Source organism: Gallinula chloropus (assembly GCF_964237585.1).
Source record: "Gallinula chloropus genome assembly, chromosome: 4".
Lineage (NCBI taxonomy): Eukaryota > Metazoa > Chordata > Aves > Gruiformes > Rallidae > Gallinula > Gallinula chloropus.
The window spans coordinates 24226328-24251352 of record NC_140088.1 but is presented as its reverse complement, the minus strand read 5'-3'; the positions used below and the strand labels follow the sequence as shown (position 1 = coordinate 24251352).

At 46.2% G+C, this 25025-nt stretch overlaps 1 protein-coding gene across 1 annotated transcript; it reads left to right on the top strand.

The window, feature by feature from the left end:
• Positions 1-8867: 8867 nt before the first annotated feature.
• Positions 8868-15105, top strand: TMEM86A (transmembrane protein 86A; the record flags this gene model as incomplete). Its single annotated transcript, XM_084263127.1, has 3 exons — positions 8868-8897; positions 10296-10560; positions 14673-15105. 3 exons carry the CDS (start codon positions 8868-8870, stop codon positions 15098-15100), a joined length of 723 nt encoding a protein of 240 aa, XP_084119253.1. The 3' UTR covers positions 15101-15105.
• Positions 15106-25025: the final 9920 nt, after the last annotated feature.

Sequence of the window (25025 nt, the reverse complement as noted above, 5' to 3'; positions counted from 1 at the left end):
TTTGCAAAAACCACACTGCCAGGTGTGCACACATCTGTGTATGAGCCAAAACAGTGAGCTGCAGAAGTACCTTTTGGGTGCTGGAGGCGGTTTCACCCTTGTCACGTCTTTGGGAATGGCTGGTAGGGCCGGTGCACCCTGGCATGTGCCACCTGCCCTCTCTGCTGCAGTAACGGTTCTTCAGGTGTTCTCGTAAGGGGCTGTGGCAGGTTCAATGCCTGCAATGCTCTTCATTTACACGTGTGTTATTCTCCATCAGCTGCAGGCAGAATGAGGTCTTTGCTGACAGTTTTTGGATGGCAGGGCCTGCCTTTCCTCCCAAGCACCAATCCCTACCAGCAAAGAAGCATGTGTCAGGGTAGAGCTTTGCCAAGTGCCTGTTTCCCCTGGGCATCCAATATTCCATGCATCCCTTCTGCTGTGGTTGAGCAATGGGGTGGCTGGGGCCCTCCAATAAAGTGTGTAAATGTTATGTTGGGTTGTGGGGTGGAAGTAAGGGATCTTTTCCATAAGCAGTAGAAAATTTCTACCTGGATTTTACTGTGACAAGCCAGATAACTGCTCCTTCCCATCTGAAGAGGAGTTGCCTGGGACAGCCACTGAGTGCATTTCAGGGTGCTGGCCAGCTGGTTCCTGAAGTTGCCCGTGGCTTCACAGCATCCCCGACATCCTGGGCAGCACAGGAGGCAGCCCCAGCTGACCTCGCTCACTGAGGAAGGGTGCATACCCTTGCGGTGATAAGCAAAATGAAAAGACAGACCCATTGTGGTTCAGGTTTTTAAACATCTGTAAGGGCTTCTTTTGTGAGTGTTACAGCAAAGGAAATGTTCCGAGAGACTTGCTTTCTGCTGCACAAAAAGGAAGATCTGAAATCCCAGGAGGGAAAAGCAATCTTTGCTCTGAGAGGAGATGCTGGCAGGCAAACGCTATTTCTTAGCTTTTATTTCTGAGAGCATTAGTCTGTGGCAGCTCCTACAGCCCTGCAGACATTTGAATTCTTGACTGGTTTAACATGGTTGGTCACTGGTACATTGCTAATTGGACTCTGAAGGTGACGTCCAAGACTGCTGACAGCTAGAGGGTTGCTACAGATGTGAAGATGTCAAGACAGTCATTGCTACTGCAGGTTAAGGAAAGGTTTTTAAAACAACCCTGCTTGTGGTCCTGTGCCTGTCTGGTACAGGACAGATGATACCTGATAATGGAAAAAAGCAAAATCAACCCAAAATAAAAAAAAAAAACACATACACAGAAGCTGAGTCTTCAGTTCAGGCTGAAGTGTGTTTATCTGTAATTTGATTTTTATGAATTAACATCTGCTAAAGGAAAGCTTTGTCATCTTGAAGGCTTCCCTGCAGTCCCAAAAAGCTGAGGGCAGACACCCAGTGACTTTGTAAGGTACAGGCTGGTGTAGCGGCATCTCACTTTGCCTGGCAGTAGGTCCTGCATAGTGGAGGAAGGTCTCAGAGATTCTGTCCCATAGATTGTTCACCACAGTTAGCCAAGCTAATAGGATTTCTTCTTCTGTTCAGTACAGGAGATGCCTGAATGTATGCTGTAACTTCCTTAATTGCTGGAGGGAACACTGTGATCCAGTGTCCCTAGATAGCTTTTGGCAATGCCATGGTTTAAAAGGCAAGAAGCAGGAGTGGGCTTCTGATGCAACACGTGACACAGGCAGTGCCCTGATGCAGTGGGAGTTATTTCGTCGGCTTCAGAACCACCTGCCTCTTCTTCAGGCTGTTACCGGACTGCTTCCTCACATTTCTAAAGCCTCCTGCAAGGAGGCTTTTGAAGGCAAGACTCTGGTTTCCTATTTGTGACTTTTCCCCACACCATTTTACCTCCCAGGTGTTTCCAGATGCATTTTTTTAAACTCGTGTGTATAGCAGCAGAGAGCTCTCAGGTCACATTGGCTGCTCAGCCAAACTGGCTTCGTCAGCAGCCCTGTGAGCACGGGCAGTGTGGCTGCTCAGCACCCAGTGTTTTTTTAATTTCTTCAATTAGCAATTGAAGACAGGGCAGGATTGCTGTTGTGTGTGTACTGCAGCTCTGCAAACACAGGCTTTGCTCTTTCTCTGTGAGTGGCAGTTTGGCCTCTATTGCCTTGACTTGGGAAAGGGGCAGAAGTGGACGCTGCTTGCCGTCTTTGCCTGTTACTGCACGTCTCCCTCCCTGACCACTGCACAAGGATTCATGGTTGTACCTATTTTGTTATCCTCTGGAGAAGGCCACAAAGCTTGTCTAATGCTTCTTTTACCTTCCTGAGCCGTTTGTCTCAATACCCTTCATACATTGTGTGTTCAGTGTGGTTTTCTCCCGGAACTTATCCGAGACAACCCCCCATCAGGAATTTACTCCCGTTCAACAGATGACGGGGCTTGGTGGTAGATCACAGCGTGGCCGAGGTGAAGCACTGGGTAGCACACGCTTCCCTTGAGCAGTGCCTATGGCTGGGGACAGGCAGCAGCCTGCGGTGGGGAAATCGCGCTCGCAGAGCAAACGCCGGGAAAGAGACCTTTGCAACAGCCATGTCTGCGGTCTCGCGTCACTGCTGCTCCCACAGCGCGATGGGCCCCGCTCACGCGCTCCCCAGCTGGCACGTACAAAACACCCCATTCTGACACTTGCCTGCTGTCACTCAGCTGGGCGGCCCTGCAGTGCCCCCGCCGCTGTGCCAGGCCCGGGCGTGCTGCTGCGCTGCAGGGGCTGGAGCTGTGATTCCCCCTGGGAGAAGCTGGTGCAGGCAAACGTTGCCGGGCGGCTGGGGAAACAGCTGCTCCCAATTTCCTCCCTTCTCTCTGCATCTAGTGGGAAGATGCTCGTCTGAAAGATTTTAACCTCAGCACTGATAGGTTTTTCACTCCCCCTCGCCCCCCGTTTAATCCAGATTAGGCTGGATGTTGGTGTGACTGCAAATCAGGCAGAACTTTGGCTTGGAAACAAAACTTCTGCTGCTGAGGTTCCCGTTTCTGCGTGCAGCTGTGTGTGGAGCAGCCCAGACCTGAACAGGGGCCCTTTATAGATGCCAGTTTGATTAATCCTCACTCACTGCCTGCTCCCTTGTGCCTTCTCCAAAGGGAGACTTTTCTGATGCCAAGAACTTGTGCAGCAATATATCCCAGTTTACCACCCAAGGACTGAGGGCTCATGCCAAATTTTTAATTGTATTTTTCTGGCAGATAGTCATAGCTTGGTCTTAAGAAAAAAAAAGTCAACTATTTCTAGCTCTCAACTCTGTGTCAGTCTGTTGTGGAGCAAAGCTGGGAAGTGTGGCTGGAGCTGACTTTGCATAACTGAGGGGGATGATGCCACCGTGCCATAGGGAGGAAGAAAGTACCCAGGCTGCTGGGGTAGAGGTAGGGATGAGAGAAGATAAACCAGCCCTAGTCTGCAGGAGTTGAAGTGCCCCTGGGGGTGGAATAGCTGCCTTGGAGCCACTGCTCCTGCCATAGGTTATCTGGGAAGATGGTCAGTCCTTTTGCAGGTGGGAGGTGTTCAGGCTGAGTGAGCCCTGTTACTTCTGGCTTGTGGTGAATGATGGAGCCTCTCCTGGCAGACAAAACCACGTTTTTTTGACCACTTCTGAACAGGTCTGGCTGGACAGCCGAGCATGAGATGAGTTTCACTGCATTGCACTTGGAGAAATGGGAGGCCCCGAGTTGTGCTGGGGAGTGCCAGTAGCTGCCATAAAGCAGTATGAGGCCTGACAAAACTCACTGCATGGCACAGGCTTGATGGAGACAGAGGATTATCAGCACACACATTCTTCCAAAGATAAATCATGTGCCGTCTTCTCCTGGGTGATTAATTAGCTATACAAGTCCATTTTAGATGGAGCCTGTATGGTCTAGTCTCCACTTGAGGGGAAGAGGGTTTATCTATGACCTTTAATTTCCTGCAGCACGTGGAACCTTTTCAGGAGCCATCTGCCTTGCGTACCTGGCCTGTGGCACCTCCAACACAAACATAAACCTTATTAATACCTTGCATGCACAAATATGTTGCACCAACACAGTATTTCAGGGAGGTTGATTGGCTGGTTCAGTAACTCTTTGCCACCTTCCATAAACAAGCCCTTTTTCTGGGAATTTTATTCAGGACCAACACCAGGCATGTATGAGCCTTCCTTGGCAAATGCCAGTTGGTTCTGCCCCAGGAGCATGTTTGCACCTGCAGGAGAGCAGAGTTGGAGATGAAGCACTTTGTGCTCTCCTACACTCACTAGAGTGCACCAGTTAGGGCTGTACTGACTGCCCAGCCCTAATATTTCAGCAACTCTGTGGAGTGAAAAGCACTGTCTGGCTGGCCCCTTTACATCTCATCCATCTTCTCCTCTCGTGTCTGCAAGCCGCCTGGGAGGGCATAGCTGAACAGCCACAGTGGGCCACTGAGGCCTCTGCTTTGTGGCCAGGAAGCCCTGGGTCACTGAGGGGGCCCCTGCATCCACCCAGGAAAGGGATGGTATGATTCATTTGACTACTGAACAGCTGAATCCTTCCTATTACACACACATCTGCCCCACCACCTAAAAATTACCTCTGTGTGTACAGATTCAGAAGGGTGTTGCACCATCTGAGCAAAGGTGGGCACAGCTCATGCAGGTTCGTGGCCAGGAATTGCCCAGAACTGCTGCATTCCTCCTTGGTTCAGCAAAAGCTGATGGGTTGTTGAATTCAGGGGAACATCGTCTCGCTTTAGTTAGGATCTGTGCACCCATGGACTTATCCTTACGTCTGACCCGTTCGGGTTAAGCACAAAGATGGGTTTTCTGTAGGCTCAGCCCGATGGGGAACTGTGCCCTATTTTCTGTAGATAAGAGCCTGTGTACGTATATACACTTTGTCCAAACTGTGGTCCATCTCCAGGCTGAAGCAGTTCTCCCTCTATGACTTGTACTACACAGAGGACCATTAGTGCCTTGCAAAGAGCCACATATTTTGAGAAATGAGGATTCACGGCCTTACAGTGGCAGCACAATACATGGCAACAAAGTGACACATGGATTTATTGGTGTACAACTGGGGATAAGAGCTATTGTCACAGTAGGGCCGAACCAAGGCAGGATCTGGGATGCAGGATGCCAGCAGCCAAGAGAAACAGCCTAGCTGTGGATACACAAAATGGTACGCGGCCAGCCAGGACCATGGGGAGGGATGGGTGAAGGGCAGTGGCCCAGCTTTTTCTGGCCAGTGCACACAGCTGTGCTCAAGTGTTGCTCAGTGGAATGCCTGGGATATTATTTTTAAAATGCTTTTCCTGGAAAGCAGCATTTTACAGCCCAGTGGGCGTAAGCCATATCCCCACAGCAGGCTGGCACACAGCTGGTCTCTGGAAGAGGCTGTATGCTCATTTGCTGTGCAGGCTGATTTAGGGGACTTGCAGAGAGAAAAGCATTATTTGATACTCCACATTGTTTCATAGGACCAGCGCAAGTTTACTAGCAACAGTGAACTTTGTCTGACTTAGTATTTCAAAGCTTCTGACATCCTTTCATACCTCAGGAGCAAGAGCCCCGAGATCCCTCTGTGTGCCGGCGTATTTTCTTCGTGCCACTTGTGATGTAGATACAGGCAACTGGCTCCAAAATGTTGTAAATCACAGCACTGGCTTACAAATGTAGCTGTTCCTCTTTGGATGCAGCTTATTCTGGGGTAGGGAAGCTAGCTGTAAATTTTTTGGCTTGCTTATGTGCCTGTTGCAGTCAGAACAGGCCGTCTGTGCTGTTGAGGAGCAGCACAGATATTCCCCAGGTCATATACCCTGTAGTGAATATTGGTTTATACAGATGTGAATCATGAGCATCTCCTAGTGCTGCATAGCAGGAGGTGAAAGAAGAGGTCATCTAGCAGGGACGCCTGGGTTCTTGGCGAGTCACCAATAACTAATTTATGGATATAGTTTAGGAGCTGTTGTGTGAAGCTTTTGGTCATCTTTTTGTGCTACATCTTGTGTTCTGTCAGTCTGTATTACCCAGAGTTACTCCTTCAGGTCTGCAACTTCTCCTGTAACTGTGCTTCTTCTAGCCTAACTTCTCAAGACATCTTACACCAATACCAAATCACAGCATGGTTGGAATACTTGTGTGATAGTGTCATCTGTTGCTGATGAACAACAGCAACAAGGAAATGAGCAATATTTCAATCTGGAGCAGAACAAGAACAGGCAAAACAAGAAGGGATACTGTAAACCTATGAGGGAGTAGGCGGATAGTAGGCAGGTGGATATCTGAGCCTCCAGAGTGCCACACGTGACAATACCATGTTCTGTTTAAAGATTACAAAATCACAGAATGGTTGAGGTTGAAAAGGACCTCTGGAAATCATATGGTCCAAAAGCTTTTGGTTAGAGCCAGGACATAAATTCTTCCTAGTCTGCCTATATCTTGGAGGATTTGATTGGATTTAGTTGGATACATTAATAAATGATAGTTTCACTGCAGTTCCACAAATAGAGAGATAATGGCTTTATAGCAATTTAAAGTAATTTTTAAACACTCTAAGTAACTTAGTAGTCATAGCAGTTGAGAAAATGTCCTAAATTATACTCACTTTAGAAATTCAAAACTTGGAAATACTGCCTTGTCATTGTATTCAAGATGTTTTCAGTATTGCATTTCAGCCTAGAGTAAACTAGCAGTGAAAGAAGAAATGAAGTGGGAAGAAAAATGCAATAGAATTGGTAACAAAATGGCAAAACCCATCTTAAAGTCATGACAGTTACATACATTAGCAGGAAAGACCTTGTCAAGTGCTTCCTTTTCCAACACTGCAGCACAGCCCCATCTTAGATTCCATCTCCGAGACACAGGTGCAAAGGAGATGGGTGGTTTGATGCAACTCATCCATGCAGCCAAGAAATAATGTTGCCTTCCCTGAGGTACAGGCAAGTCCAGTCATAGATTATGTGTTTGGCTTTCCTCAAGCCACAGCCCCCACTTGGTTTCCCAATACCAGTTTTGACTTGTCCTCCAGGTGGCAAGTTGCCCCATCACCTCTTCCCAAGCCTCAGCCACATGTCCAGAGGGCAGTCCCCCCATTTCACCATCAGGTTGCCTCAGTTTTACCTGGGAAGCCTCTAGCAAGTATTTGCAGTGCTCCACCATCCCAGCAAGATGTACTGCCCAGCCCTCAGCTGTGCAGGTACCCCTCTCTCGCTCAGCAAGTGGTGTCCCTCCTGGGGCACTTGTCTTGGAGCTCCAGCAAGCTGCAGCACTCGGTAATGGCCAAGGGCATGTTTGGAAATAACTAATTTGAAGTATAGACTTGCAGAAAAAGCCTGAAGGGATGAAGTGTTAGTGATGAGATGTCTGCAGCCCTTCTAGATACATGAGGTTATGGTTATACAAGGACTCAGTAACACTGTAAGGTCCAGGGTTACAGGTGAGTAACCGAGGCTGAAATTTGACCCCTTATGGCTGAAAAATTCCTGTGTTGTTACTAGGATGAAAATAATACAAACCACTATTCTGCAAGAACACTGCCTGGGCTTGGAACATTCACATTCAAAGAGTAAGAAATGGTAATTTTAACTTTACCAAGCAAACAATCTTTCTGCACAAGTGTGTACCTTATATTCAGCAAAGCAAGGTTCCTGGGGAAAAGGACAAGTGTAATTAAAACCTGTCTCATCATGCATGCACACAGGGGAGGGCAAGCTGTGATTGTAATGGTAACTGCTCCTAGCAGGTATTTTTCTTTTAATATAGGGTAGCAAATTAAAGTTTCTGTGTTTATTAACCCAAATCCTCTCCTGTATGCTTCTAACAGTGCCTCTGTGATGCCTTACAAACAAAGCTGAACTTGAACTCTGTCTTTCAGCATAAACTTGTTCCCAGAGGTACAAAACTACCTACCTTACTGAGACTGTCCCAGGGATCTGGAGAGCTGCTGAGGCTGCAAATTATTTCACACTTTGTAGCTCTGGAGGTTGTTAGTTTTCCATGCTGAAGATCTCAGGGTCATCATGGGATGGTGGGGATCCTTCACAACTGCTGGGGGAGAGGAGGAAACCCTGCCAGAAGTGCTGTCGTCTGTTGCTTGCAGCTGTGAGAGAATGAATGTGATCAACTACATTCTTAATAAAAAGAAAGTGTCCCAGAGAGGAGTCAGAGCTGGAGCTGGGCACTGGCTTTGGAGGTGTTTTTGGATAGTCTGAGCCTGATGTATCATTTCAGAAGGTCTGAAGGAGGGGGAGGCTTGGCTCCTGTCTTGCCCCTACAATAGTTGATAGTTCCCAGGCACCCCCAGTGCTGTGAGACTACGTGGGCTTTTATTTCAAGGTTATTTGATATTTGCTGCCAGAAGTCTCCCAAGGAATGTAGACAAGAGGTGGTAAATGGTGATTAGTTTAGACAACCTAAGTAGAGGACTCACGATGGGCTCCCCATGTAATACAAGAAGTATAACAGCTTGGTGATGTCCTTTTATGAGTGAATTGTGTAGCCTAGTTGTTTAATGGAGTGTTTAAAAATTGTGTTTACAATACCCTATGAATAATGTATAGAGGAATAATGAAATACCTTACTGCTAAGAAACTGCTGATATGCTGGGGAATTTTCCATCAGATGTGAGAACAATTTTGAAAGCACTGTCTTCTTGGGATGCCCTTTATTTATGGTCTTGCTGCTTCAGAGATTTCACTCCCTTTTTAGATACAGCATGTGAAGATGCCCTCCACCACCTCTGCCTTCCAGCTTCACCTGATTCCCTCGGCTTCTCTCTTTCAAGCTCCTGAATTTTGATGAGTTTAGGCTTTATTAAATGAGCAATGTAAGCATGGGGATATTTGCTGTGCAGCTTTCAGCCATTCTAGGTATCTGCACCAAGGCACACAGCATCAAAGGAAGATGGTGTTTTGTCGTGGGCATGTCCCATGGTACAGGAAGCAGAAACAGGGTGAGCCAATTTGGGAAAAAAGACCAATCTTTCTTTTTGCAGGTTTTTGGAGCAGAGGGTTCTTGCCATGAGATAAGCAACCCCAACCCATGGATGTTCATATTTTGATGGACTTTGCAGTGTGAACCCAGCTCTGATGCCTCTAGATCTTCCCCTGTGTCCTTTTCCAGTGCATGAGCCCCCCAGTGCTTTGGCCACAAGTAGTGAGAAGGCATCACGATACTAAGCGATGAGATTCTGCTTGACCAAAGTGATTAGAAGACTGACAGTGAACCTCTGCTTGCAGAGGAGCTCTGGAGGTTGCATTGGCTTAGCTGCAGGAGGAAAGAGGCATCCTAAAAGACCTGAGGACATAGATTATTGACTGTACAGGCACTGGAGTCAAATTACAGTCTCTTCCTTTGGCCTTTGTTTTGGTCCTCAGCTGCACTCCAGGAGAAATTATTTCTCATGTGGGGTCTTCCCCGCCTGCACTAAAAGGCAGGAATATCACAGGAGGGCAGGTGAACACAGTGTGTATATATCATCCTCCAGAATGGTCTCAGCTAAGTGTATGGTAAGACCAGATCCAGCTGTGGAGTGTGTAGCTACACAGCTGCCTCTGCTGGGACTTTGTTATGGGTAGCCTAGTGCTCATGCTGCATGTTTGTGTCTGGATTCACACAACAGAGCCCTGAGTCAAAGTATTTCCTGCAATACAGGCAGTGTGTTATTAGTGTAATTCTAGAACAAAGCAACACATGATCGATGCTCCTATTAGTCAGCTGAGGAAGTGACATCCTCACATGCAAGGCTGAGGTGATGGGTTTTGAAGTCATATGATGATGCCAGCTGCAAGCTCTAGGCATGAAGCTACAGGGCAGGAGAGAGAATGGTGTAGGACAGAGGGTGTACCCTCAGGGTGATGTGCAGCTTGCTAAGCAAGACAATTCACAGGCATGGGAGGAAAGATCTGCACTTTTATTAGCTTGTTTGCTGCTGGGATATTCCTGGGGAGTCTGTTATTTTTTCAGCTACAGGAAAGGAGGTGTGTAAAAGGGGTTAGTCCAAACAGAAGATAGGTGGCAAGGACCACCAGAGGAGCTTGACTGATGGCCTAAATGTTTTCAGTAGAAAAAATAAAGAGGAAAGGTATCTTAAAATTCCTTCATCTCCAGCACCCAAAATCCATTCTGCCAGCCACAAAGTGTTTTCAGCAGAGAGGGTTATACAAGGTCTAGGCTGAGGATTGTGGTCGGTTTCAATCAGCCTTTCTCAGGGTAGAAATACATCTAGTTGACAGTATACATGAAAGAGCAGCTTGGAAAAGGAAGGAGGCAGGTCTGTTATGCAGTTTATTCCACTGATGTTTCTGATGATCCTATTAATTTACCTTTTTTTAACATTTGTTTCTTGTAGGTGAAGAGTGAAGGCCCCAAACTGGTACCCTTCTTTAAAGCTACTTGTGTCTATTTTGTCCTCTGGCTGCCAACTTCCAGCCCCTCCTGGTTCAGTGCCCTCATCAAGTGTCTGCCCATCTTCTGCCTGTGGGTTTTCCTTCTGGCTCATGGAATTAACTTCTTAGTGTCACACCGGAGTGCCAGCCGCATCCTAGCAGGACTCATATTCTCGGCAGTGGGAGATGCCTTTCTCATCTGGCAGGAGCAGGGCTACTTCATTCATGGTGAGTGCAGTGTCAGACCTAGAGGGATAACACAGTGTCCAGCTGTTACCCTCTTTACTTAGTAATGAGTTGCTGGGCCACATGCTTGCTTTATTCATGTACAGCTTAAGCCCCAGGCAGTGGGAAGCACTTCTCCCTTGACTAAAATCCATAATGGTTAGAGGAGTCACACCACGGATGAGTCTTTCTCGTGAGCTTCTCTTTAAGGTCAGAGAAGTAACTGGGGCGCGTTTAGTTCCCTGGCGCGTGCTCACAGCATCTCAGCTGGCTGGAGGTGGGAAGGGGGCATGGGTAGAGTCCCTGGGTAAAAGAAGGAGATGCATGTGGCACTTGACAGCACCCATGAAGCTACAGAAAGTAGCTGCCTCACATCTCTCTGCAAGGAGACCTGTCAGCCCTTTGCTACAAGGATCAGAAATAGGACACATGGTGCAAAGGTCCTCAGTGGAGAACAGGTGGAAAGAACTCTTATGTTTCGATAGACAAGCCCATAGCTCGGGGGAATAATTTAAATGGATGATAGAAAACAAAGCATCAGAAATCTTGTCCTGCTTGCAGGTTCATCAGTATGAATCATGCAGCCTGTTGTACAAGGCATGTCTGTTTTGTAAGACATGTATATGATGGGGAATCCAGGACAAACCTTACCATCATGGTCTGTCTTCTCTACAGAAAGATCCACGTCTTTCAGAGCAAAACAAGCTTGGTTTATTGTGTTAGTTTGCAGATGAGAACATAATGATTTAGATTAATTCTTTGAAGCCACATTGAATCTGTCTGCAGCAATACTCTCCCTGGCCTTGGATTGTCACAAGAAATCAGCAGCAATCCAGTCCTTCACCAAACTTGACTGGTGGGGTTTCTGAATTTAACCAGGACAGGGATCTCATGTAATATCCACCATTAACTGGCTGCTGTGATTGTCCCACTGGAAAATGTGATGAGATGAGGGAACCTTTATGCCTTGTGGTGTTGTCAGCTCTGAAAGTAAAAGGCTTATTTCTGCACACCCGGCACCCCCCCAAGAGGTATTTAGTTTTATTCTGGGATTGCCACAAGCTCTTTATGAAAGTTTGTGAGATGCCAGATATGAAAGGCCAGATGCTCTGAATCTAGTTTTAATGCTGCTTCCTAAGAGCTTATCCCAATCTCATTAAAAGTTACTATAAAATTTTTACTGATTTTGGTGAGGTGGGGTTTAGACGAGGCCCTGAGGAACTGACCTATCTGGCATGTTTCTGAGGAGCTCTAGCCTCTCTTTGGGTGCCGTCCCGTATGTGCTGAGTGTTGGTATTCTCACGGATGGGCCTGAGGGGTACCTAGCACAGAGCAGGTTGCCTCAGCCTAGCTGCTTGTCCTTTGTTTTTGCCTTCTGGAGTTGCTCCTTGAGCTGTGGCTTGGAAAACATTCAAGGCCTGATTTTCACCATGACCGTTTTTGTACATGGACTGTTCTGAGCTTCTCCATTCACACGTAGCTGGGATATCTCCAAGTTCCCACTCCGATTTAGTGCCAGAGGAAGGTCAGCAAGTCACAGCAATTCAGTATCTGGTTAATGTGTTTTAATCTGCAGATAAGTTGGATTTTTCTTACCCTAGTCTCATAACCGTGTAGTGTTGCTCTGTGGATTTAAACATATTTTTTTTTCTTAAGCAGAAGAAAAGCTGTCTTAGAGCATTTTGAAAATCTCAGCCTTCGTCCTGTCTGTCTCCTGCTTGCTTCAGTCCCTGTTAATCCAGGCTTCCATGTTACATGGTGATATGTCAACATTTGTGTTTCAGCTGTTAGTGGATAAAGCCCACCCACGCCACTTCGTCCTTCTCTTGCAAAATGCATTTACTCCCATTTAAAGCTCAGCAGGTTGCTGCCGTGTTTGCTGACAACTGGCAGTATTCAAACTTTTGACGTAATTGTTTATGGGAATATGAGATTTCGTGTGACTAAGAGGAAATACTAGATAAAAATGTATTTTCTATTCCATTTCTGTGGATTTCAGGCTGAAAAAAGGGGTTGGGAACTGGACTGATTGGAATAGCTGTTGAGACAAGGAGTTTATAAAATGACACTTGTCCATTTTATAAATGAGGGAGAAGGGAGAGCCTGGGAACCTACTCCTGGCACACTTGACTTTTCTTCAGTTTTGCTGTTTTAGTCTACTAGTAACATGCTATTTTCTGACTGGCCTCTTACCACATGTAGAAGATACTTTACAGTGTCTACATCCACCTCCTTTTACAGTACGTAGTTAGAAACAGTGTATGATGTGGTGAAGAAGTCGGGGACTAACAGAAAGGCCTCATTGCAGCCTGAGGGAAACTCCAGGGCAGGGAGAGGGAAGGAAGCGGACAGAGAGGATAAAGGCTGATCTGCCTGATGTGGTTTGAAGGGCTGAGCCAAAGGCTGAGAAGCACATTCCTTCCCTGTGCAGCCATCACAGGTTTCCCCAGTTCCTGGCTGGTTTGTGGGTGTTGAATGAGCAAACCTGGGAGCTGACTTGTTTGTGACTAGACACACCACCTATCACAAAACTCATCCTGCCTTTGTGGGCTTCTGCTTGGCTGCCACATCCTATTCTATTCTCCTCCTCTTCATTGCCAGCTGCCTGCATGAAGGACAAGACAAGCTTCAGTTTCCCATCCCAGAGCTCTCCATATAATGCCACTGAAGGAAAAACCACTCCTCACTGCTAGGGTGAAGGAACCAGCACCTTCTTACTGCCTCCAGGGCTCTAACCATTCCTGCACTGCAACACTATAACCAGCACTTGTCCTAAATCCCTCCCTGGTTCCTCAGTGCTGTGCCCATGATGTGTAATAGCTCTGTAAAACATCAAGCTCTCATTGCCCTCCTTTGCACTTCCTTCCCCTTCATACTGTCCATTTTCTCCAGTTTCACTTTGCAGACCAGATCCCCACCAGCCCCCTCTCCCCCATGGGTTCCTCTCTCATCCCACCCTGCATGAGCTTTTGGTGGATGTCTGATCTGGTTCTCCTGAAAGGCACAGAGACACTTCCCCTTCTCTGAGCTACCTCAACACAAGAGTATTAAGACAAATAAATGTCCACAGCAGCAGGTTTTAGTGGCTGCCCTTTACACCACAGCATCATGCTTTCAACATAAACAAGTGTCCTGCTGGAGGACTTGGCTTCCCAGATCTTTTTCTCCATTTCATGCTTTAGAGCTGCATGAAAACTTCCAGCTACTCTAATAACCATGCCAGGATACAGTGGGACATCCAGCAGCTGCACCATGGGTGGGTCTGTGCACCCGAGGAGCTGGACTTGTTTGGGGGCCCGTATCTACAACTGGCATGACAAGAAATAGTCAGCAGCTACTTGTGACAACACATTGTAACATTTTTTGTCAAATAGATTACTGGTGAGTGAGTAACATACAGGCAGGACCTTCCTTTCAACACCCACATCTGGCATTTCTCAGGAGTGTTGCACTTCAAAGGGTAGCTGGCATTTTATTTTTACTGATTGATTCCAGCTAAGGTTCATCTGAATCTTGCAAATAGCCATAAAATTGTTGGCAGACCACACTGGTGCAGTCTCTGAAATCTACCAGCTGCTTCCTTCCAGCTTAACTTTCTCCTAGCTATGGGCAGAGATGGAGTAGAAGCCAGATTTAGTTCCCCAAGTGCCTTTGGGTTTCTGGCTAAATATGGCTTTGTGTCTGGATTCAGAGGGATTGGTATCTTTCTTCGCATTATGTTCCTACGCTGCTCCAGTTCCAGCCTTCTGTTCCACACATAAGCTATGAACAAAACACTTGGTTAGTTAAGAGGGGATGGTATTTGTTCTGTCCTACCCCCCACCCTTCCTTCCAAAGCAGGGGAGGAGGAACAACCTGGAAAACAAGCCTTGTTCTTTCTGCAGCAGCTCAGATCACTCGGCCTCTCAGGAAAAGGGCGGAGTTGTATTCTGCTGTGGTTGTAGATGCCCCAAAGCTTTTTCTTAGGGTGGTAGCTTGGTGCTAAGGCTATCTCCTGGGCACGGATTTTTATATTAAAGTGGTCCCAAGTGGTCAGTAAGATTCCTGCTGAAAGCGTTTAGGGTTGCCAGTCTCTGATGAGAGGTCATACTTGCTATATCACTGTTTCTTTCCAGGTTTGCTGATGTTTGCCATCACACACATCCTGTACTCTTCAGCCTTCGGCATGAAGCCTTTGGACCTCAAAGCCGGCCTGTTGATGGGCCTCATTTCCAGTTCCTGTTATGCCTTCCTGTACTCCTACCTCTCAGGCCCATTCACCTACCTGGTAGCTGTCTACATCGCCTTGATTGGCTTCATGGGCTGGCGGGCGGTTGCTGGCATACAGCTGTGCAACGACCTCTGGACATGGACCAAGCTCTCGGCCTGCATCGGTGCAATGCTGTTCATGGTGTCGGATCTGACCATTGCACTTAACGAGTTCTGCTTTCCTGTGCCCTACTCGCGCTTCATCATCATGGCTACTTACTATGCAGCCCAAATGCTCATTGCACTGTCAGCTGTAGAGACCAGAGATGAAGAGGACTTCAGAAAGAGAAGCTAGGTGGAGTGCCAATGAACTGTGAACAATGTGGGTTATATCTCAGGTGCTGTAGCTGCATTCACCCCTGAGAGAGATCTCCATTTCTCTAGGCACATTGGTGATGTTGATTTTGCTTCTTTGAAGCATTACCTTTGGGGCTTTTTTTTTTTTCAATGGCTTTCTCTGAATACAGCTTACTTCAGTGTGGAGTCCACATCAGAAAGCTTAGACTGTCCCTGCAGTAGCTACTCATTCAACTTTTCCTTCTGGGAAGTGCTGTACTACTGCATTTTACTTGTTAGTCTAGAAACTGATGCTGAATGTCTGGGAAGAGGGGGGCTGATGGTTTGGCCATGCACTGTGCTAGAAGACTTGCAGACAGGCACAGATCTCTGCTAAAGTCATAGGTAAAAATGAATTTAACTTATGCTTATCTCTTTTTGTGCATTACAAACTCAGTACACAAACTGGAACTATTCCCTCTGCTGAAAGGAAGCCTGGAGGTAGAGCAAAAACAGCATATGCAGATGAGGGCGGAGCTTTGGAGTCAACAACAGCGTATTGGGGCAGCCCCAATAAAACCAGAACCAAAGCAAAACACCAAGCAGAGAGTCCAGAGCAAGAGGTATGCTGACATACAGTGCTGTGTGCTTTGACTGTGGCTGATCACTGCTCCAGGACAGGTCTGTAGGTGCTGTCAGTGTTGCAACATATGGGTGGACTAGGAGTTTGGTGAGATATCAAGGACATCTAAGTAGCCAGGCCAGTGTGTTCTCCCCCTGCCGTGTGTGTGTAGTTACACCGTGTCTGCAGCCAAAAGCGACAGCTGAGATTTAATGGTCACATGAAGAACATTGATTTTTACAGCAGGACTTTGTGCATGTGTCTTACTAACTTATGTCCTGATTGTCCTTAGTATGGCAGACAGGTATCTAACTTTTATGCCTTTCTTCCCCAGTATTCTAACAAAAAACATTCCATATGCTGACTGAGCTTTACAGTATTGCTGTTTGCAGTATCTCTCGAATCATCATGTGAGCACTTCTGTGGTCAAGGCCCTGATTTTGGATGTAGGTTGTTGTTGTGTTTTGCTAGCTGGTGGCAAGTGATCAGCTGTGCACCTTCTTTTTGGAAAGCCCCTTTTCAGCAGAGCTTCCTGAAAAATCACCGTCCTGTGTACTTAAGTGCCTGCTGCTTCCTTCTCAAAAACTACATGGACACAGTGAGCATGTGAGAGCCATCGGGGCTGGGAAAGCCTGTTTAATTCTGATCCAGATTCAGTGATTCCTTTGTCTGCCAATCTCTTCAAGATTACTTCTCACTTCAGACTCTCTTAAAAAGATACAGGAAGAGATTTTTAATCCAAGATCACTTGTGATTGTGAGTATAGTTTTTCTGCTTATTTAGGATATCTTAACGGGAAGCTCTGTTTCTGTGTGAAACTATCCTGAATGTGCTTTTTCCTTCTGTCCACCCTAGGGCTGCTCCCATGGGCTATGCTCCCCCAAGGGCTTATTTTACGACACAGGGGTACTCAGGTGTGCACAGTAGTTTGCTGAGGGTGTCTGTACCTCTTCAAACCTGCAGCTGAACAGGGATGACAAAAACAGACCACACAACTCGAATCCATGTCTGCCCCAACAGCCCCTTGCACATGCTCACACAAGCAAAGAGAACACAAGGAGCAGCTCTCCAGAGCAGCCTTGTGGGCTGAAAATCACCACAGTTTCCACATATAGCATGCCCAGACCATTCCAGGAGAAAGCCTAGCACCAAGTCCCTGGCAGTCAGCAGAGGAGTTCCTCTCTGAAGAGTACAGCAGGGTCAGAGGGCAGCTGAGGCAATCCTACCAACCCTGGAGCTTTTCCCTTGGTGTTGAGAGGTGCTAAGTGGGTCTCCTGCTCCTCCCCAGCCTTGCATGGTGGGACTACATATGGAACAGTCGGCATTGCCTCTCCCAACTTCTGCATTAGTGCAAACGCAGACAGCATTACAAAAATCTAGGTTAACCACCCTGACCCCATGGAGTCGTCTGCTGCTATGCAGACAGAGATCAGAAAGGTCAGCTGCATTACTGAGAAGGGAAAGCGTTGTAAATAGCACAGCTCGGTGTAATCTCTTCCCCCTTTAATGCTGTTGTGTAATATTGTCAGTATTCATTCACTGGCACACCAGGGCCTGTCTGGAGTAAACTGCTAAGGGAATTTAGAGCCATAAAACATCTTCATTCATCAGCTTTGCTTATCTCCTGGCCGCAGCCTGAACCCTGCAGTGTGGCTCTCTGCGGATGTCACCCGCTGTTACTCAGCTTGACTGTTTGCAAATCTCTTCCTGCAACAGACTGACCCAGCCAAGAGACAATCTAAGCATTTCGGGTGAATCCCACCATCCTCCCAGCATGTCAGCAAACAGCACATTTCAGCCTGATTTGCAGCTGCTTGTTATGGGTGAGTCCAACACAGTCCTTAGCTGGCAGTTCTTCAGAAGAGCCTCCACACCCAGAGCTTCCCTTTGCTTTGAGGAAAATGGCATGGGTGACACAATAACCTTTATTCAAAAGTTAGAATTCTGATTATCTCCTTCTTCCCCTCTAGAGATGAGTAATCTTAAATTCCCTTTTCTACGTGCTTTTTCATATGGCTTACTTAATTATCCTTCTCCACCATCAGCCACTCTCTATTTGCAGAAAAGGATCTTTTAAGTGTGAGTAGGAGGCCTGCCCTCTCCTCTGCACTGGCCATCAGAGGTGCAGTGTCCGCAGGCAGAGGTCTCTGGGTGGCTCTAGCTGGGACAGCAGACACATCTGCAGCGCAAGTAGACTGTTGTTCCCTCACTGTCCCCTGACCTGGAATAGGCTGGCTGGGATATATCCTGGCCAGCCATGCTGGCTGTGTCCCAGAGCTGCTGTGGCTTTAGGAACACGGCACAGAGCCCTCAGCATACAGTCAGGGAGAGTCACGGCTGGCTTGAGGGTTTACCAGTGAAGGCTCTCCATCTTCAAAATCTCTCTCCTGCTTTGCTTTGCATTCCTCCTTTTAATCCATATTACTTGGATGAGATAATTTTCCTGAAGGCTCTTTCCTGCTGGGAAGAGACCAGCTGCTGTGGACACTTAACACAATTCTGAGCTTCATACACCTTGAGAAACTGTACACAGTTGCTGACCGAATGTCTGTTATCTTGAGATTAAAACTGCTCCCTTGACTGTAGCAATGTCAATCTTAACTGTGAAAGGGAGCAAACAAGAAGTGGGAATGATATGACTGTGGCACTGCCTTTGTGGATTTTCCTGTTGTTTCTGTGCACTGTAAAACAGTGAAGTTTGAGCCATTCTTTCAGGGGCAGTGTCTTTGAGAAGAACCCAGTCTTTGGCCCAGGGACATGACAAGGAGAATGAAGCACCCCAGCAGCATAGCGTGCCTGACCCCAGAGTAGCAGTTCCTTTGCTTGCTAAGTATAATTTTTTTCTTTTCACACTGCTGTATTCAAACACCCCTCTGCAATTCCCATCTATGGTCACTTGAGGTTACATGCATGGTCTGGTTACTTTGGCTCTCTTTCTTTTCTGTAGTTAACCACCCTCTTGGAGATCCTGTGATTCCTTACTTGAACATATAAAAGAGGTAGCATATTTACGTCAATCTTGTAGTTCTTTCTGTAGATAGATACTCCTCACACAGAACTCCCAACGATATCAAATGCAGCGATGTTATTTGCAACCAGTTTTTAAATGTTAGTAATGCTTTTGCGCTGTTGCCAGTCACACTGATGTCAGCAGGGTGAAGCCAGCATAGAAATGGCAGATTGAGAACAAGGCCAGAGAGTTTTAACAGCTTTACTCCTACTCCACCAAGAAAACTGTATTTATGCAAAATACCTGGCTTCTTACTCCTCCATAATGAAGCAACTTTAAGACTGGTTTAAGAATTACTCTAACAGGGCTTTTAAGTAGATTGCTGAAGGTTTTGTGTCGTAATCAGTGGAGAGAACAGATATATTTTTACACAAGTATATAAAATTCCCAGGACAAACTGCAGAATTTTGTAGTGGCTTTTCAAAGTTGTACAGTCCTGTAGTTTGATAGCACCAACTGTATGTTTTCAGCTTGCCATCATGATAATCTTGGGAGCTGTTCTGGAAAAAGCAAATCAAAGCAAACAGCAACTGTAAAGCTCAGTGGCAGCGCCGCTTTCTCTCTGCTTGGTTTCTGGATACAGACGGGGGCTCTTTTAAGCAGAGGTATTGTAACTGAGTTCTTGGAAGGTGATGGGAAGTTGCTGACTTCTCATGATTGAACAACTCCTGGGTACTTCTCCTGCCTTTTATTCATGCTTGCTCCTTTTGTGGCCTTGGGTAAGTCACATTCTCTGGGGCCAGGTCCTCATCTGGTGTAAAAAGGGACAAGTGTATGAGGGCCAGTGCTATACCAAGTTACAGCAGCAGGGGACCAGGCCCTCACCCCATTTCTAAAATGGGGATATTAGCACTTACCTACCTCACGAGGATACTGTGAGGATTAATGCTTATACAATGCTTGGAGATGTAAAGTGCTATGTAAGTCCCAAGTATTATCCTACCTAAGTGTTAAAAGCTTTTAGGGATCTGCAGGACTTCTCTTAAAGCATGGAATGTTTTAGATGGAACAGCATTTTCAATTTGTATCAGATGGAAAGCAAACGCAAAATATTTATATTGGTTAACAAGATGGGCTCGACTGCACTTGAACTCTGAGGAGGGTTTTAGCTTCAAAGTCTGAACTCTAATTTCAGTTTTGCAAATGGTTTCTAGTTCTTCTAAAAGCCTCAGCCAAATTCTTAGATGTGAACCTTGCATCCAAATTTTGCAGTCTGGTTTTATCCCAGACTGTGAGCTAGAATAAATCTAATCCAGCCAAAACACACTGCTCTCACAGTCTGCTATGGCTGCTGAGAAGACTGGAACATGAAATGAAGTTACTCTATTCAACCTTCATTCTGCAGAAGGTCAAGCTAGGTTTCATGGGACTTGCAAAGGGACGTCTGATTTCTGCTATTGTAAGTTTAACTGTCTTTAAAATGAGAGGGAAGGCCTTGATAGAATCAATAAAGTCAGCACATACTTCTTGAATTACTTCCTTTTCACCTTAATTCAAGAAACAGCAGGTTCTGTAGCAAAGGAAGTGCTTGTACCACCAGTCCTAGCATCCAGAACAAAAGTTGATCTAGAAATACAGCTCTAAATCATTACTGTGTTCTCAACTAGTCTAAAAATGTCACTGTTCACTGATTTCAAATCTGGACCACGGCTAGAAACTACTTAGTTCTGGTAGTATTACCTGCTGTACAGTGTAAATGAAAGCAAGTAATTACACACCAAGCTGTGTACATGTGAAATGGACCATAATTTTGAAGCAGCTGCAGTAAAATCTTATCTTAATATGAACTCAGAAGCAAACACAATGCAAATTTTTACGGTTTCTTTAAAATATTTGATGGGTTTTAGTTTCCTTAGTTTGGAGGAAGTTTTAACTTTATGTTATTTTTGCTCTTATTGTAAAGAATAAAACTATACAACTATAGACTACAAATGAAAAAAGGTGGCCAGTTGGCAGGAATGCCAAAACTTCTGTGTCCTGTATTGTTTCTGTGGTGACACAATGCTGCTGTAGGATGAGCTACTGAAGTGGTGTGATGGCTCAACATGGAGGCTGAAGCACAAGGCCAGTCTCTCATAAAGAGGGATGCAGGGGCTGAGCCACCGAGGCTGCAGTGGGAGCATGACTGGGTCAATTTGGATCAGTCAAAAGACAAGAGAATAAAGAAGCTTTTTTCCTCACAGATTAAAAGCAAGTAACCAAAGCCAACCTGCTGGGTGACGGTGCAGGGTCAGTACAAACACATGTATCTCGACCACGCTTGTGCAGGCTCCTGCTGGACCAGGCCTCGTTCCCCATCCACCTGGTGAGGTTTGCTCCAAGCCCATGGTGCTGGCAGTGTCAGGCCAGTAGAACCTAATGCTTTGTTCAATAAACTCCAAAATCCAGAAGACAAAGAAACAAGAAAAAAACCAAAAAACCAAGGAAAGAAAAAGCAAATGCATTGGGTAAGCAGTAGTTCTGCCTGGCTGAGGCCGCAGACTGACTGGTCTGTCCTGAACACTAATCTCCATGTCTTGCACCCTTGTGAGCCTCTCACCCCAGCCCCTCTCCCACACATTCCAGGCAGAGTGCACTGAAAGATGTGACCAAAGCAGCTGCTCTCTGGAGGGAGTCAAGCGTTTTGCCATGTCTTAAAGTCGCCAGCACTTACTTCCTTTACCGTGATTGTAAAGGTCACCACATGCAGTACAACCACTTGATCTGGGATCTTTCTTAACACATTTTTATGCTGATTTTACTATTTTAATTCTTTGTTTGGAATGTATTTTTTTCTCATTTCTTCTGTGTGTAACAGCAATTAAAAATATTAATTTACTGGGTAATTTTACTGTGCAGACACAATGTCTCCTTGCTCATTTTCTGTTCCTGTGGTGGTTTCAGCACAGACTGTGTAGCCAACTGAACCTCTGTGGTGGGCAGTTTTGTGCCACTGTTATGCCCATCAGTCACGTGTCTCTGTCCAGGAGCTACGCAGTGCCCCACTGAAGCTGACTAGCACTGTCAAAGCCAGTACTCCTGCCTGGGGGACTCTGAAACACATCCACATCCACCCCACACAGCACATGCAACACAAATGGAGCGGCCATCACCGTGCCATGTCCTGGGTGCCCTGGAATGTGGAGCCCTAGAGCACACTTGCCTGTTGCTACTACAGCCAGTCCCATATACAGTAGCTATTTGTCCCCACTTCTGGGGAGAAGGCAGCTTGTTGAAAAGGATTGCTCCGGGAAGGCTGCTTGCTGCCCAGAAATCCGAGATAAATTGCCAAGTCTCTCTTCCTCCCCACCAGCCCCCCTCAAAATTTCCAGGAGGAAAAAGTAGGGTAGTATAGGCATTTTTCTCTGTGGATCTGATGCCAGTTTCTTCAGCTGTTAGATGCAGTGGCACAGATACTTGGTTTCATTAATCCTGAACCAGGCCATCTGTCACTGGTGGAACAGGTTTCAGGGATTTATAGCATAGAAACACAGAGTGTGTAACTGCTCCCAGTCTATTCAATGGACGTGCTCACAGGTTTAGCAGAGACTCCTTCATACTCCCCCTTCTGGAGTGGTTCCTCATGAATCAGTACCAGGAAAAAATACTATCAAATTCTTTTCAAAGTAGCCTAAAGGGCAGGCAACAGTGGGTGTTTCTTTCCTTTGTCTTTAGTCCTTTACAATTCCTTTCAAGAAGTTTAAGGCCTGCTGGGAGGAGCATCCTGTTTCCTCACACCATCTTCCTAGCTCCAGATGGAACCAAGGCAGTTCTCAGACTGAGTGACTGTGACTGGCCACTGCTTTGCTTTTATTCCATAACTGGCTCCTGGAAGAAATCACTCTAATTAGAAGAACCAGCACTAATCTATATGTGTATTTATCAATCTGTCATATCCTTTCGTGGTTCAGATATTCAGTAATCCCTCACGTGGCCACCAGCAGTCAAGCTCCTGGACCCTTCCTGATCTCAAGTTTTAGTTTCTATGGCCAGCTCTTTCACAAAGCAACTTCCTCACTGGCAAAGCTGCACACTGTATTGACTTTCTTGGTATCGCAAGGATTTCTGTAATTCAGATTTATGGCTTACTCTACATTAATATACAGTCAGACATAACGAAGCTTAGATCATCATGGAGGTCCTGCTGGGCTACCTAGGTACATGAAGACAGAACCCAAGTGGCCTCTTGAACTCAGAAGATTCTTATTGACCAGTGCAGAAGCAAACTGATAAGATAGAAGGGAGAACCATCATCTTTAGCTCCTTTTATTGCCATTAAGATACATTAGCAGCTGGTATTAGAAATATTACCTTTAATGTGCACCCTGCTGCTCGGAACCACTTAGAGGGAAGGAAGACAGAAACATCAGAGCATACCTGTTGAGCAGAAGTCCAACTCTACCACCTGGTTTAAAACACCATTACAAAACCCAAGGGCAGCTGCAGTTTGAGCCACACAAAGACAGACAATTTACACAGCCACAGCAATGCTGTTAAGCATGCTGGACCAGGCAGAGCTAGTTTCACTAATTACATCTGTTTTGACTTCTGCAAAATTTCTGTCACTGTGTCCAGGAGGATTTTATAATCTTTTTCTTATGAAAAACAACAGCAACAACAACAACGTGCTGTAATTACTGCAACCAACCCTATGTTTTGAGTGCAAGTCACACTGAGTTCTGGCTTAAAAGCTTTATAAAGCTTTCCACTGTATAAAGGAAAAAGTTGTCTGGTCATAGTTTTCATAGGAAGCAAACAGTTTCAATTTAGTGAGTTCTCAGTTTCATTCTCATTTCCCCTTGGTCAGTTCATCACTGTTCCAAATAACTCACTTTGGGTCTAACAGGCTTTGTGTTCCCTGCAACCTACCACCTCCCATGGAAATGGTATTCGCCTTGAGGTACTACAGCAGGAAAGATGCTGCTGTGTGTCACAGAGGGGGAGCAATGCCCTGTTTGATTTTTCAAATATTAGGAGAAAGGCTAAAACTGAAAACATAGCTAAGCATCAGGATGCATGTGTCCTCTTTTAAAGCAGCAAGACAGAAAGAGCAAATGTTAAGAGAAGTAGACACCAGTATTTGAGAAACAGGATCAACTCCCATAGAATCAGCAGAGAAATCAGCGACTGAGACTCCTGCACAGCTATTCAAATCAGCAGATTTGCTCATCCCTTACTCCTGTCTCTCTCCCTTAGCACAGCATGTCACCAGGTAAAGACCAGTGAGAGTCTCTAAAGAAAAGTCCCTGAATAAAGTCTACAAAGTCCCAGTCTGAAGGAGTTCCTGGCCTAACAAAGAGTGCCTAACAAAGGTGGCCTTCAGCAACTGACTGAGGCAGTAACGACCCCTCTTCCAGAACTAAAATCAGCAAGAATATAGTTCCTGAGATCTAAAGTAAACCTGCAGTTAAGCTCAATGCGAAGTGAATTCCGTATCTCCTAAAGTCAGTTTTACAGTCTCACATCCTGACTCCTGCGTTCCCACCTCACTCAGCTGCAAATAGGCTTAGCAGCAGAAAACCCTCCCTGTCAGGTCAAGGCAAGGAGGAGCCTGAAGAGGCCTTGGAAATGGTCTCCCATTAAGAAACCTGAATATAAATTAGTACCTCACCCACGTGGTACTTTTGCAAGCCTTGTTCCTTAGCCAGCCCTCCTTGTAAACAGGCTGCTTTGAGTAACTTTGAAGAGGTATGTTCCTATTCTAACAGTCCTCACTTCAACAAGCTGTGTGTGAAAAGGCAGAAGGTAAGTCCTACTCCCAGAAATCAGATCTCTGAGGACAAAGCTGTTCTTGTGCCCCCAAGGGCCCCAAACCATTGTGCACATCATCCCCAAACCAAGGTGAGAAGTGCTATCAAAGGTCCTCATGGGTCAGCCTGGCTGGCAGCGATGACAGGCCAGGGAATGCTCCCACCAATTCTAGGGACTAGAAAACTCTCCTCCATCTGTGGCTTGAAACTGGATTCATGGAGGAGGAAAGTGTGATTGCCAGTAACACCAGGAGTTCTTAAAAAAGGGTGAACTGCCTTCAGTTTTATAGGTGGGCAGTGGCTGGCGTCAGTGAAAGAAGCATTACGTGTATCCTACACACACAGACAGGCGAGTTTGCTTGAAAATCAGAGCAGGAAACCCAGCGTGCACATCCTTTCCCTCCACACACCCACACTAAGCTTCTGCATTAGCAGAGAGAACCAAACCCTGGGGACGGCCCAGCAAACTGTCCAGAAGCGATGATCACAGACGAAAATAACCTTATAAGATCTTTCCAAATATAGTCCCTCATTATTGGGGCTGTATCGGTTTCATCTCAAGCTGTGCCTGGCAGTCTCTCGC